At 52.2% G+C, this 15,330-nt stretch overlaps 1 protein-coding gene across 6 annotated transcripts in view; it reads left to right on the top strand.

The window, feature by feature from the left end:
• Positions 1 to 15,330, top strand: part of ARHGAP23 (Rho GTPase activating protein 23) — a 93,938-nt gene that overhangs the window by 63,187 nt on the left and 15,421 nt on the right. For all 6 annotated transcript variants that reach the window (XR_004347293.1, XR_004347292.1, XM_032615611.1 and 3 more), the window contains 5 exons: positions 10 to 99; positions 1,119 to 1,244; positions 8,337 to 8,378; positions 8,939 to 9,035; positions 11,106 to 11,137. Coding sequence is in view for 4 of the 6 variants with exons in the window: in XM_032615611.1 (XP_032471502.1) it covers positions 10 to 99; positions 1,119 to 1,244; positions 8,337 to 8,378; positions 8,939 to 9,035; positions 11,106 to 11,137 (387 nt within the window). In the remaining 2 variants the exon portion in view is untranslated. The remainder of the gene's footprint in view (positions 1 to 9; positions 100 to 1,118; positions 1,245 to 8,336; positions 8,379 to 8,938; positions 9,036 to 11,105; positions 11,138 to 15,330) is intronic.

Below are 15,330 nucleotides of genomic sequence, written 5' to 3' on the forward strand. Positions count from 1 at the left end.
CCCACCCAGATCCGGGATCTCCCAGGACATTACTATGAAACACTCAAATTCCTCGTGAGCCATCTGAAGACCATAGCCGACCACTCGGAGAAAAACAAGGTGGGTGGAGGCCCTGATGTGAAGTGTGGGGGAGGGAAGCCTACCAGGGTCTCCTCAGCGTATTCTTTTTTTAAAATAAATAAATTTATTTATTTATTTTCGGCTGTGTTGGGTCTTTGTTGCTGCGCACAGGCTTTCTCTAGTTGCATCGAGCGGGGGGCTACTCCTTGTTGTGGTGTGCAGGCTTCTCCTTGCGGTGGCTTCTCTTGTAGCAGAGCACGGGCTCTAGGTGCGCAGGCTTCAGTAGTTGTGGCACATGGGCTCAGTAGTTGTGGCGCACAGGCTTAGTTGCTTCGCGGCATGTGGGATCTCCCCAGACCAGGGCTTGAACCCGTGTCCCCTGCACTGGCAGGCAGATTCTTAACCACTGCACCACCAGGGAAGTCCCTCCTCAGCGTATTCTAAGCTCCTCCAGGTTAGATCATTTCAAGCCCCTCTGGCCACGCCCTCCTTCTTAAGGGTTGTTCAGTCCCCACCCGTTCCCTGCATACTGGCCTGTGCTTCTCCCTGGAGAGCCATCTCCTGAATTTCTTAGGATCTTCCCTCTGAGGCAGAGAGCCTCAGAGCCCTGGGTCTGATGGAGATCTGTCCTCTGATCTAGCTCAGATCCCTTGTGTTGCCTTTTCCTAAGCAAACCCCTTATATCTTCTGATTCTGCGGTGGAGGGGTGGGGGAAATGAGGGGAGCTATAGGATTCCTCCCGGTCCTAAAACACCCTTGGAACTTCCAATGGGTCCTCACTCTGGCTTCTCCCACTGCGAGCAAGCACAGTGTGGGTGTGCAGGTGGGGAACTGCCCATGAGTGCCGGGACTGGCGTGAGTGGGGCTGAAAGCTGGCCTGTTCTCTACTTACCAGGCACCTCCATGCCCAGCAAGGAGGCATCCGGCCCCTAAGCCAGAGTCAGCTCAGGATGGGGTCGGGCTGGGGGCCTGAGGGCCCAGAGTGAGGGAGGCCTGGGGTGCTGGAAGTCAGAGCTCACAGGGGTGTTGACGCTTATCCGCTTCCCTCCCCTGCCCAGATGGAGCCCCGGAACCTGGCCCTAGTCTTCGGGCCGACGCTGGTGAGGACGTCCGAGGACAACATGGCGGACATGGTGACCCACATGCCTGACCGCTACAAGATTGTAGAGACGCTAATCCAGCACGTAAGCAGCTGCCCTGGCCCAAGTCCCCCTGGGCACCTGGCTCCCGCTTGCCTGGGTGGATGTGCTCAGGGAAGGATGAGGCAGCTGAATGAAATGCTGCTGAGATGGTGGATGCCCTTCAGAAGCAGTAGGCTGCATTTTAAGGCCAGACGGGAATGGGTCCTGAATCCCTGTCTTTCCAGGATATTGCATCCCCAGCAGGAGGATCAGGAGGCCCTGAGCTTCCAAGATGCATGTGAGGGTCGGAGGGAGGAGGAAGGTCAGGGAAAGGTGCTGCCGGGTTGGAGGGAAGAAGGGGTGAAAGAAGGGATGCCTTCAGAAGGTGGCCCCCAGAAGAGGTGTCCTGGCAGAAACGGGCAGACAGGTGCAGAGGCAGGGACAAGAGCTCTCCCTGCAGGCCCACTCGAGACTTCAGGGAGAAAATGGTGATGCCCGGGATAGGGGGAGGCGGATGTCGCAGGGCGGATGATGGGCTGGGGCAGGATCCTGGCTGCATGTTCAGTGTGTCTTGGGCTGGTCACCTTCCTCTCACAGCTGCCTGGAGGCCCCAAGAGCCTGGTGTTTCTAAGAATTCTTATTGTTATCCACCACGGGATGAGAACCCAGAGTGGCCAGCAGAGGGCGCAGGAGACCTTGGTTTTCCGGAGCCAAACCCAGGGCAGCACCACCCCCTTCTGGGGCCCTCAGGGATGTTTTTATGAATCATAGATTTTTCCATTTCCAGATCTTGGTGTGGCCTGTGGTCTAGTCCACAAAGAATGGAACCAGAACCCTCCTGCCAGGAGAAATAAGATTGGCAGCTGGTCAAGGGAAAGGAAACCTCAGCCTCCCCCACCTCATAGACACTTTAGGGAAGGGAAACCAGGTCATGTTACTCCCATCTTACAAGATGAGGGGGACTCAGAGAGGCAAAGTGATTTGCTCGAGGTCACACAGCTAATAAGTAGCAGCCCCGGGATTAAGCTAGGACTGTTTGACCAAAGCCTGTGCTTTACTCCCCAACCAACTGGGAGGTCTGACTCCTGGGGGCTTTGGAGTGAGGGAGATTGGTCAGAGTTAGCTAAGTGGGGCCATGGGTGGACTTTGGTCATGCTGGCTGGCCTTGTCTGTTTGTTTCCTTCCTTCACCACGTGTCAGGGCCCTGAGCCATAAGAGGGTATGTCGAGGCCTGTTCGCACTCTAACATTGGGACCACCAGCCCGGAGGCCCACTCCAGAGCTGTCGGGGAGGCCAGGGCTGGTGAGCAATGTCAGGGATCCTGATGTGGCCTTGGTCTGGGGAAGCCTATCTCTCTTGGAAAAGTTCAGCTCCCCAAACCAACAGGGAGCCGTCGGGGTCCCCATGAGTGTATGCTTTGTGGTGGGGGCAGGGGGCAGTGGGAAAGAGAGGCTCCTAGTGAAGTCCCAGGAAGCCCAAGGCCTGTGGTCAGCTGGGATGTCAAGAACAGCAGTCTTCAGGGAGAAGGAAGGCCCAAAGTGTGTCTACTTACCCTCCCTTAGGGTCCTGGGGGAAGTCCCCAGCCAACAGCGGCTCCTTGTCTGGGCAGGGTCGGGGGATATGGAGCACATCAGTCTCCTTCATACGTGTAATCCCAGCACCAAGCCTAGAGCCTGGCACATGGCGAACACTCAGTGTTTGTTGAATGAATGAATGAATGAATTGCTGTTGAGGTCATTGCCAGTCTGGGCTTTCCCACTGAGGGATTCCTTCCTGGGAACTAACTGAGCGTGCAACCCTCCATTCTCTGCCCCCTTGGCATAAGAACATAACCAGCCCTGGACTATTGTCGAGGGAATGAGCTACCCCCTCAATTCACATTGAGCCCACTGAGCCCGCCCACCTAAGAGGCTCTGTATACAGCCAGGGATCAGTGTAGTCACGAGCTCAGGCAGGGTGGGACTTGTGACAGAGACTGCTCTGGCTCTGGCTCTGAACCCCTGGCCACTCAGTGGACGGTTGGAGTTCATGGGCGACATGACCTCCTGCTGGGAGTTTCAGCTGCAACCATCACCTGGCCCCCCTGCCTGGGACTCCTAGTTTCTGTGGAACTCTTGGACAGCAGAGCTGGAAGGGGCCTTAAGGCAGCAGAGCTGACCTTGCCTTGTACAGAGGGTGGATACTGAGGCATAAAGAGGAGCAGTGACTTGCCCGGGGTCACACAGCAAGTTAATGGCAGAGTGGAGATGAGCCAACCCGGCTGTTCAGCTGCCCATCAGTAAGTCAGCAGCCAGCCCACACTCACGTTTACTAAGTCAGCTGGAACCCAAACGAAGACCGTGCCAAGGCATTTGTTCATTTATTCACTCGGCAAACGTGCTGACTCCTACCACGTGTACCCTGGGATTTCTCAGCCTGGCACTAGTGACCTTTGGGGCCAGATCATTCTTCTTTGTTGGGGGCTGTCCTGTGGCTTATAGCATGTTTAGCGGCATCTCGGCCAGATACCAGGAGCATCCCTCCACTTGTGACAATTGAAAATGTCTCAGGACATTGCCAAATGCCCCCTCGGCGGGCAGAGTCGCCCCAGTTGAGAAGCACCGGTGTAGAGGTTCAGGGCACTGCCTCTGGAGCCAGCCTGCCTGAGATTGAACCCTGGCTCTGCTCCTTATATGCTGTGGGACCCTGGACAAGTACTTATTCTTTTTGTGCCTCCATTTCCTCACCTGTAAAGTAGAGATAATAATAGTACTTACCCCACAATGTTATTGTGAGGGTTGCATGAGTTGTTATCTGTAAGGCACTTAAAATGGTGCCTGGTTAGGTAGTGTTATATAAGAGTTAGCTCTTGGAATTACTTGGCGGTCCAGTGGTTAGGACTCCACACTCTCACTGCCAGGGGCCCAGGTTCGATCCCTGGTTGGGGAACTAAGATTCCACAAGCTGCACGGCGTGCCATTCCCCCCCCCCAAAAAAAAAGTTAACTATCATCATCACCACCACCACCAACATCGTCATTCCATGCCAGATACAAACGCAGGTGCTGGGAGCACAGAGATGAATGGAACTCAGGCCCTGCTCTGAAGACATCACTTCTTCATGCTCTGGGCTATGTCCAGGGAAGCCCCGTGGAAAGACCCAACCCAGCCCTGGGCGTAGAGCTGGGACTATAGTCAGGGAGTTTTTGAAAGACACAAAGAATTTAGCCAGGCAGAGAAGGGAGAACGAATGTTCCAGGCAGAGGGAACAGCATGGGCAAAAGCAGGGTGGCATGAGCTAGCATGAACTCTTCCAGAGAACCATGGGCCACCCGGAAGCTTCCTGTAGACTTCCAGGTTCCCAGAGCACTTTTAGGTTCCCTCAAACCCGAGTTAGAGGCTGGCTTCTTAGGGCTCCCTCTGGTCAGCCTGTCTCCGGGGACTGCACCTTTTATTAATAATAGCTAACATGGGGCTTCCCTGGTGGCGCAGTGGTTGAGAGTCCGCCTGCCGATGCAGGGGGCCCGGGTTCATGCCCCGGTCCAGGAAGATCCCACACGCCGTGGAGCGGCTGGGCCCGTGAGCCATGGCCGCTGAGCCTGAGCGTCCGGAGCCTGTGCTTCGCGGCAGGAGAGGCCACAGCAGTGAGAGGCCCGCGTACCGAAAAAAAAAAAAAAAAAAAAAGAGCTAACATTTATTATACATTAATGTGTTGTACTAAATGTTTTACATATGGTATTTCTTTTTTGTTTTTTAAATTGAGATGTAATTGACATACAACATTATATTAGTTTCAGGTGTATAACATAATGATTTGATATTTGTATAGATTGTGAAGTGATCAGCACAGTAAGTCTAGTTAACATCCATCACCACACACAGTGACAAGTTCTTTTTTCTTGTGATGAGAACGTTCAAGATCTACTCTCTTTGAAACTTTCAAATATACAGTAGTGTTATTAGCTATAGTCACCATGATGCACATTGCATCCCCAGGACTTGCTCATTTTATAACTGGGAGTTTGTACCTTTTGACTGCCTTCACTCATCTCAACCACCCTCCACCCCCTCACCTCTGGCAACCACCAGTCTGTTGTCTGCATCTATGAACTCGGATAATTTGGGGGTTTCTTATGCCACATATAAGTGAGATCATACAGTGTTTGTCTCTCTCTGTCGTTTCACTTTAGCATAATGCCCTCAAGTTTCATCCACGTTGTTGCAAATGGCAAGATCTCCTTTTTTTTTTTTGCGGTATGGGGGCCTCTCAGTGTTGTGGCCTCTCCCGTTGCGGAGCACAGGCTCCGGATGCACAGGCTCAGCGGCCATGGCTCACAGGCCCAGCCGCTCTGCGGCATGTGGGATCCTCCCGGACCGGGGCATGAATCCGCGTCCCCTGCATCGGCAGGCGGATTCTCAACCACTGCGTCACTAGGGAAGCCCGATTTCCTTTTTTAAATTGTTGAATAATATTCTACTGCATATGTGTGTGTGTGTGTGTGTGTGTGTGTGTCTGTGTATACACACACATACAGTATATGCACATTTTCTTCATCCATCGATGGACACTTAGGTTGCACCCATGTCTTGGCTATGGTGAATAATGCCGCAACGAACATGGGGACGCATGTATGTTTTCAAGTTAGTGTTTTTGTTTCCTTCAGATAAATACCCAGAAGTGGATTCGCTGGGTCATATGGTAGTTCTATTTTTAATTTTTTGAGGACCCTCCATACTGTTTTCCATAGTGGCTGCACCAATTTACATTCCCACCAACAGCGTAGGAGGGTTTCCTTTTCTCCACATCCTTGCCAACACTTGTTATTTATTTCCTGTCTTTTAGATAACAGCCATATGGTATTTTATTTTAATCTTCACCACAGTTTTAGAAGTAGATACTCATACATTATGCCCATTTTAAAGATAAGTAAATAGAGAGGTAATTTACCCGACGTGGACTTGAGCCCGAAGCTGACCCCAGATCCTGCATTTCTCCCTCATCCTCTATCTCTCTTTTCTCTTCTGTCTCTTGTTTCTCTTCTGTCTTATTTGAGTTAATCATATGCCTGATCATGATGAATAATAATTGAGGTTCATGGCCCAAGGTCATAATCAACCTTGCAAGTCTCCTTGTTTCCCCGCCTCATTCCAAAGCCCACTCTGCCCACCCCCCAATAATTACCACTCTGATAGGTTAATGTGTGTATTTTCAATCCACCTTCTAGATGCTAATTTTAAGTATAAGGATATCCTTAAATATATATAACATTCTGTGTGTTTTAACTTTCAGTTAGTGAGCTTAGCTCATTTACTTTTCTGTAATTTCTGTACTGTCAGGACTTATTTATTTATTTAATTTTTGGCCGCATTGCATTTGTTGCCGCACACAGGTTTTCTCTAGTTGCGTCGAGCGGGGGCTACTCTTCGTTGTGGTGCATGGACTTCTCATTGCGGTGGCTTCTCTTGTTGCGGAGCATGGGCTCTAGGCACACGGGCTTCAGTAGTTGTGGCGCATGGGCTCAGTAGTTGTGGCTCACGGGCTCTAGAGTGCAGGCTCAGTAGTTGTGGTGCACGGGCTTAGTTGCTCTGAGGCATGTGGGTTCTTTCCAGACCAGGGCCCGAACCCGTGTCCCCTGCATAGGCAGGCAGATTCTTAACCACTGCGCCCCCAGGGAAGTCCCTGTCAGGGCTTATTTCTGCCATCTTAAATGTCATTTTCTGTTTACTACATTTTCATTTTATTTCCTTTTTTTGGTCTTTTCTACCTTGCTTTGGATGGGTTCATTTTATTTTCCTGATATAAAACTTACATAATTTATAAAACCCATACTTACGTTGAATGATACAATTGCAAAAGCCTGTAGTTACGTTTAATTTTTCCTATCAATTTCTAGAGCTTATCAGTATCCACATCTTCCTTCCACCACATCTAAAAGCCAAGTACCTTAGTGTACTTTCACCTGTCACTGGTTTCTCCCTCTGAATTTGAATTCCAGATTGTCATGGGTATACTTTGTCTGTGTTTGTACATGTGTGTGTGTGCATCATTGCTTAGTTTGATAACAGTTGACTTTTCTACGCTATTATCCATCCTTACTTCTTAGAACTTCTTGTTCCATCCTGGATTCATTTCTTTACTTGCTCATGTACTCGGTTAAGATAGTCTTTGTGTAGCAAACTTTCTGACGTCTTAGAATAGCTTTATTTCACACTCAAATTTAAATGAGAGATTAGCAAGGTATAAAGTTCTAGGTTCAAAATCCCAGCACTTGTAGTTCAGAAAATCCCAGCACTTGTAGTTCAGAAGCACATCAAAAATATTACTTCCTTGTCTTCTTGTGTCTGTTGCTGCTGAAAGTCCTGGTTAAAGCTGATACTTGCTCACGTGTAAGCAATCTGTTTTTGTTCCTCAGAAAACTTTTAGAGTTAGAGGGTTTTGTTTTTTCTTTGCGGTACGCGGGCCTCTCACTACTGCGGCCTCTCCCGCTGTGGAGCACAGGCTCCGGACGCGCTCACGGGCCTAGCCGCTCCATGGCATGTGGGATCCTCCCGGACCGGGGTACGAACCCGTGTCCCCTGCATCGGCAGGCGGACTCTCAACCACTGCGCCACCAGGGAAGCCCAACTTTTAGAGTTTTATCTTCAAGATTCTCAAATTTCACAAAATATATCTGAGTGGGATTATTACTTTATTTTCTATTCTGTTTGGCATCTATGAGAAAACCTTGCCTGCCTGCCCCTCAGGGAACCTCCTAACACCTCCCTCTAGGCACTTGCCTTTTCCGGGGGGGTGGGGGGGTTCCACCCCTGTTGTCAGTGTGGAGCCTAGGCTGGTGTCATGGTACATGCAGCTACAGCCACCGCGGCTGGCCTTGTCCCCGCAGTGGACCTGGCTGGCACTAGATGGCGCTGCTGCCCCCTCGCTTCAGGTGACGTGCAGGGGACTGTGTTTAGTGAAAAACAGGCAAAGCAGCTCTCCCTGAGCCAGCCAGCCATCTGTGCTCAGGCCTTCTCCCACTCCAGGCTGCATTTCCTTTCCACACTGGGGTCCAGACTTTTCCAACAGGTGTGCTTGAGTGGGTCCTCTGAACTGAGCAGGTTGGGAGCCCGTGTCTCCCTGTCTTCCCTCAGCTCCTTCCCACGCTGATTCCATCACTTCCTTTTGTCTCCTCTGCAGTCAGACTGGTTCTTCAGCGACAACGAGGACAAGGGAGAGAGAGTGAGTGATGCAGAGGGCCCGTGGGGTGGGGTCTGGTCGATGGTGGGCCCTCGTCCCAGGTGGGAGGGGTGGGCAGCAAGACTGAAGCAGGGGAAGGTCCCTGCCCTTGGGACATCCCAGTCTGATGGAAGGAACATAAGCCCTCTCCTCCGGAGCCTCCAATCTGATGGGAGACAACAGTCCTCACCTTCATGAGCCCCAGTCTGAGGGGGAGATAGAGGCCTTGCCCTAAGGAAACTTAGTCCAGTAGCAAAGGCAGACCCTGTCCTCCAATCTTACGAGGAGGATAGAGGGCTTAGAAGGTCCAGTCTGATGAGGGAGTCACAGCTCCGGCCTTTAGGGTTCAGCCAAGGTGTGTGTGGGGGAGGGCACAAAACAGTCTAATGGGGGACACGTAGGACCTGCACTCGAGCGCCTGGCTGATGAAGGAGACGTTCCCTGCACGGGTGAGCCCCGGTCTGATGGAGGAGACCTGCACCCTGTCCTCAGGGTTCCCCGTTCCGTCGGGTCTGCAGTCAGACAACTGAGGCTGTGCTGGCTGACCCTCCTTCTGTTTGCAGACCCCTGTGGACGACAGGGAGCCTCAGTCAGTGCCAAACATCGAGTACCTCCTGCCTAACATTGGCAGGACAGTGCCCCCTGGTGAGCCAGGCTCAGGTGAGAGCAGGGGCCTGGGAAGGGGTGGAGAGGGGGTGGGATCTGCATTCCCGAGGGTCCCAGATGGCTGGCCAGGGGCCCAGCTTCCCTGCTCCTGCCCGCGCCGCTGGACTGGGCTGTGGTGGGGCCTTCTGCCTCTCTGGGGAGGCCCAGCCTGCCCGTGTGCCGCCTCCTCCATGACTCAGCCGTGCCCACGCCGGGCTGGGTAGGGGCTTTGTTTTCACTGATTGCTTTCCTGAGCTCTTTATTTCTCATGGGCTGTGTCCTGGGCACGTTCCTCTTTTTAATTTTTCTTCCTTTTCTCCTTGCACCCCTCCGCCCCTCCTCCCTCTTCTCCCTGTGCTCTCCCCCTATCCCCTGGATCCTGCCCCTTCTCTCCTCCTCCCCTTCCCTCCTCCAGCGGACCTGTTGGAGATTTAACGGGTATAGTGTGGCATCGCGGCCTCGGTCACTAACAGTGGCGGGTGATTATAAGAAGGCTGGGCAGGCACGAGGGGCAGGCAGGACGGTCCGGGGCCATGAGGCCCTCACCCTGACATGCCAGTTACCCACAGTTGTTAACAACTTACCCCCACCGACGTCCCATCCAGAAGCCCCTTCTCAGGAGGAAGGAGGCACTTGTTGGAGCCACGTCTGGCTCCTCTTGCCAGGAAGTCTGGGCACTGCATGGCTGCCCTCCTGCAGTCCCTCACGCTCTGTGGCTTTCTCTCTGCCGAGTTCGGCCACTTCTGGTTATCTGGGTCGGGGAGGCTTGCTGGTAGTGGGACCCAGCGTCTCCGGACACCAGGGATGCTACCCTGGAAGCCTCTGTATATCTATAGCTCCTGCCTCAGCCGCCTCCAAGGGCTGGCTCTTCCTGCTTCCGAAATCAGAGCCCCTGGCTACTCAGCCCCTAAGTCCTGCTTCCAGGCCTCTGGCCTTATCATAGCGGAGTCGTCCAGGGCCAAAGGAACGGCCAGTCCCTTCTTGGCTCGAGCCACTAACTCCTACCACCTGTGGGTGACCCGCCCTTAGTATTTTGACTGCTTCTGTCTGACAGAGGCATACCACAGCACCCCTAGTTGCAAGAGGCAGGCTGGGGAGGGGGTCAGAGGACATGGGGGGTGGGGATGGCAGAGAGGACCCCCCCGGTCTCTTCTAATCACCTGCTGCCACTCTCCTGCCCCGTGTGTGTTGCCGTGTGGTTAGCCCGTCTGCTCTTCTCACTGTGTGCAGGGGAGGGCTGGGGAGGAGGCATCTAACTTGCTTGCCGGAGAGCGTGGATTAACCGCACCTGCCCACTGCCCCCTGGGACCCCGGGAGATCCTGGGATCGGCCTGCTCCCTCCCCAGTCCTGGAGACAGCACTGCCAGGACTTGTTTCTGGTTCCTTCTCCACCCCAGTGATATTAGGGGACTGGGACCCGCATCCCTTCTTAACTGATTATTAACAGCAGCCGTGCCCCACGAGGGCCGACTGACCTCAGGTCTGGAGGTGGAACCTTTTCAGGCTGTAATCACCAGCCCTCTCTACTTCCTGCCCCACCCACTTCCTGTCTGCCCTGTACGGCATCATTCACATGGTCCCTCTGCCCTCTCATGCCTGGAAGTGGGGTTGGGGGGAGGGTGGATATAGGGCATCCACCTCTCTGTGCACCGTGTGGTCTCCATTTCTCCAGAGCATCTGTGATTTGATGTGTTTCATTGTTGTGGTTTCTGTGAACTGCATCTGATATTTGGCATTTTCTCTCCAGTGCTTCAGAGTAACAGGGATAGGAGGGGAGGGGAGAGGAACTAGGCCAAAGAAAAGTTCCCCTTGCTCTTAACCCTGAGCAAATGAGGGTCCAGTGGCTGGCAGCCTGATGTCACTTTCTGCCTCAAAAGGAAGTGGTTACTGACATCCGTCTCTGCTCCATCCTTATCCCATAGGAAGTGACATCAGAGGCCCATCACACTCCCAGGATCTGGGGAGAGCTCAGGTTTCCAAACTCCCTGGTTTCTGAAGCCTTTGAGGAGAGGGAATTGTGTTTACAAGACTCAGTCTTCTGTTGCTCAGTCCAACTTTCATTTTTCTTTCCTTTCTTAACAATAGATTCCACCACCTGTAGTTCAGCCAAGTCCAAGGTAAGTGCCACGGCAATTCTGAAAGTTATATCCCTGTACAAGCCAGCCCACTTTGCTTTTTGGTCAAGGGAGTTGGGAGAATTGTGATTGGAGCCTTGAAGAAGATTGATAGTCACTGGGAAGGAAGGTGGGAAATGCCGAGTGTCCAAGGTTACCTAGCTGAGAAGTCGCTCACCTTGGCAGTGCTTGGGGAGGTAACTGCTGTAGTAGAGGATCCGGCTTGGGAGTTAGGTGGCCTGGAGGCAGTGTTGCTCAGCAGTTAGAAGCACAGACAGTCCTGGGTCTGAGCCCTGGCTCCACTACTTAGTAGCTTTGGGACACTGGGCAAGTTACTCAACCTCTTTCTGATCCTCAGCTTGCTCACACCATTTATGGGGATAAGATTTATCCTCAAATGTGGGGTTAACAACAAATATGTCTGATATAGTAATTATTTTTTAAGGTCTTTGCAGAGCCCAAAGCCAACAGAAAGAAGGAAATAATAAAGATAAGAACAGAAATCAATGAAATTGAAAACAATGAAACCCAAGCCGGTTCTTTGAACCAGGTCTCACAGGCAGTGAGTTGCTTGCTCCAGAGCCTGCCCTGTGAGACGGAACCAGTAAGGCCAGGATGCCTGCCCCAGGCAGCCCAAAGGCCAGGAGTGTGGCTTAATCAGCTCAGGCTGCCATAACAAAATACTATAGACTGGGTGGCTTAGAACAACAGAAATTTATTTTCTCACAGTTCTGGAGGCTAGAAGTCCAAGATCAAGATGTTAGCATGGTCAGTTTCTGGTGGAAGCGCTCTTCCTGGCTTGTAGACGGCTGCCTTCTCACTGTGTCCTCATATGGCAAGCAGAAACCGAGCATGCATGCGAGAGAAACAGCAAGCTCTCTGGTGTCTCTTCTTGTAAGGGCACTAATTCCACCATGAGGGCCCCACCCTCATGACCTCATCTAAACCTAATTACCTCCCAAAGACCCCAAATACTATCACATTGGGGGTTAGGGCTTCGTCATATGAATTTGATGGGGGAACAGTTCTGTCCGTAGTAGTGGAGTCAACTAAATGTTGGCTGGTCAAACTGGGCTCATTTCTCTCTGGATCTCTAAGCACTGGCTGAGTCCCAGTGAGATCAGTGTGCCTGACACCAAGCAGGTGCTCATTAGCTCATTATGTGTCAGATGAAAGCACTGGACAGAAAGAAGGCTGCTCTAGTCTGGTGCAGAGGACCCCTGTAACCTCTCCATAGAGCCTCTGCCTGCACACCTCTGGTGATGGGGAGCTCACTCCATCACAAGACTGCTGTGGCGGGGAGCAAGTTCATTATAGTGACCTGAATCTAGCTCCTGATCACCTCCACCCCTTGCTCGTGCTAGACCCCTGGTTTCCTGTAGCCTCTCCTGGACTGACCCCTCAACCTTTATGTGAACCTGCTGACCTCTGCATTCCCTGAAAGTGACCATTCTGACCTCGTTGCTTCTGTAACTAGCCAGGATGAGAGGGTAATTTGATCAGATGATCCCAGCGGCCTCTCAAGTCTCTCAGAGAGCAGAGGCAGAAAGCGGTGCTGGCCACCATGTGCCTCACGCTGGTCATAGCAGTGCTGCAGGTGGTGCCTTCTGGAGTCGTGCTGTGTGGGCAGACACAGCCCAGGAGCTGCACGCCTGTGAATCCTGAATCGCTGACAGGCTCCGGCTTTCTCAAAACTAACTGATGTGAGAGAGTGCCGTGGCCACGGGAGGCAGCTCTATGTCTCCATCCACTACAAACACACCGCGTTTTCTTGCGCTTTCCTTTATCGTGCTTCACAGATACCGCATTTTTTTTTAAAACAAATTGAAGGTTTGTGGCCACCCTATGTTGAGCAAGTCTCTTGGCACCATTTTTCCAACAGTATTTGCTCACTTCATGTCTGTGTCACGTTTTTGATAATTCTTGCGATATTTCAACCTTTTCATGATAATTATATTCGTTACGGTGATCTGTGATCAGTGAACTTTGATGTTACTATTGCAAAACATTACAACTCCCTGAAGGCTCAGATAATGGTATTCTGTAGCAATAAAGTATTGTTTTAATAAATTTATTTTATTTTATTTTTGGCTGCGTTGGATCTTCGATGCCACGTGCTGGCTTTTCTCTAGTTGCAGCGAGCAGGGGCTACTCTTCATTGCTGTGCGCAGGCTTCTCATTGCGGTGGCTTCTCTTGTTGTGGAGCACGGGCTCTAGGCACGTGGGCTTCAGTAGTTGTGGCTCGCAGGCTCAGTAGTTGTGGCACACAGGCTTAGTCGCTCTGTGGCATGGGGGAATCCTCCTGGACCAGGGCTTGAACCTGTGTCCCCTGCCTTGGCAGGCGGACTCCCAACCACTGTACCACCAGGGAAGCCCAGCAATAAGGTATTTTTAAATTAAAGGCTGTACTTTTTTTTAGCCATAATGCTAGCACACGCTGAACAGACTACAGTGTACGTGTAACTTTTATATGCTCCGGGAAACAAAAAAATTCAGGTGACTCGCTTCACTGCAGTATTTGCCTTATTTCTGTAGTCTGGAACTGAGCCTGCAGTGTCTCCGAGGTGTGCCGGTTACACTGCAGCTGAATCAGGAGGTGACCTGTGAGAAGGGATGCAAGGGCAGGTCATTTCAGCCCAGCTGGGGACCAGTCCCAGCATCCGTTTCTATAGGGCTTTTTATGTTCAGGGGACCCCATTCACCCCATTCACTTAACATTTCTCAAGTGCCTGTTAACGTGACAGGCGCTGTACCAGGAGTCATGGATGCAAACACAAATAAGCCACTGACCTTGCCCTCAGAGAACTCAGGGTTTGATAATAGATGATATGGAAACAAAGCTATGAGAAGAGCTGGTGTATGTGTAGTTTCAAAGGCCTATGAGAAGAGAAGAGATTTCCCAGATCAGCCAAAGGGAGAGCTGGGTGGGAGGTTGCTGTATAGAGAATGCCGTGTTTGAGCTGGGCCTCGTAGAGGGAGTAAGAGCTCATCCCATAAATAGGGTGGGGGGGTGGGGTGGGACTAAGGGCTGCCAATGCTAGTCCTATCGAGGGAGGGGTCGGAGGGCAGCATCGCCAGAGTGAAGGCTGTGTGGGGGCAGGGGGGGGGCACTAGGCCGGTTGTGAAGGGCCCTGTGTCTGTGCTTTATCCTGGTGGGGGTGGGGTCCTGCAGAGTCTGGAGGCGATTAGATTCCTGCCTTGCCTTAGAAGGACTAAGGGCTCCTGAGGAGGAAGGGCTGGAGTGAGGCTAGGGTGGAGGCAGGGAGTTCTATTAGGAGAGGGCAGAAGGGCCCAGAAAATGCAGAGTGAGCGTCTGAACAGAGGATGATGAGGAGGGAAGAGGGAGGAGGCAGAGAAATCACCCTGAGCTGGGGACATGAATGCAGGTAGTTTGGGGCAGGGGTAGGGGCATAACGTGGTTCCAGACAGGTGAGCTTCAGGTGCTGGCAGACACCTTGGTAGCGACAGATTCAGCTGGAAGAAGAGTTCTGGAGCTCAAGAGACAGAGTTTGGTGTTGGCCAAGGGAGACGTCGGGAGCAGGATGTCCCCAGGGAGAGAGGACAGAGGCTGAGAACAGAGCCCTGGGAACACGGCTTCTTAAGAGTAAGAGGAGGAAGAAGAGCCTCCCAAGAGAGGAGAGGCCAGAAAGGATTAAAAGCCAGGTCGGAGGAGGCAGTGATGGGCAGCTTGGGCTCTGCTGGGCGATCATGGAAGGCCAGGACCAAAAAACACCCACGGGGCTCAGCAATGAGAGCAGTGGCTGAAAGCTGCCCACCGTGGGGCTGTAAATCACAGTTTGGGAGCGGCTTCAATCCAAATCATCGGATTGTACAGGATTTTTAAGCCACTTTTGGCAACAGAGCTGGTGGTTGGATTGATCTGGGGTTGGGGATTGTCAGGGTGGGGCGCTGATGGGACGGTGGAAATGGCATGGGGTGCGGTGGGAAAGGAAATGAGCTTGGGCGGGTTGCCCTGGAGAGGCCTGTACCTACTGAGTAGGTGGAAAGTCAGGTTTCCCAGGTGAGTGAGTGGCAGGCGAGGGAGGGAGGGAGGAGCTGTGGTCCGAGAAAGGTCCCTGCAGGCTCTGGTATTATAACCCAGAATAGTATATGTGAAATGGGTTCAAACTGTCAAGTGTCATTCGCTGTTGCGAGTCTATTATTAGGAGAGCTGTGTCTAAAAGGATTTATGCAGC

This window comes from Phocoena sinus, chromosome 20, assembly GCF_008692025.1.
Source record: "Phocoena sinus isolate mPhoSin1 chromosome 20, mPhoSin1.pri, whole genome shotgun sequence".
Lineage (NCBI taxonomy): Eukaryota > Metazoa > Chordata > Mammalia > Artiodactyla > Phocoenidae > Phocoena > Phocoena sinus.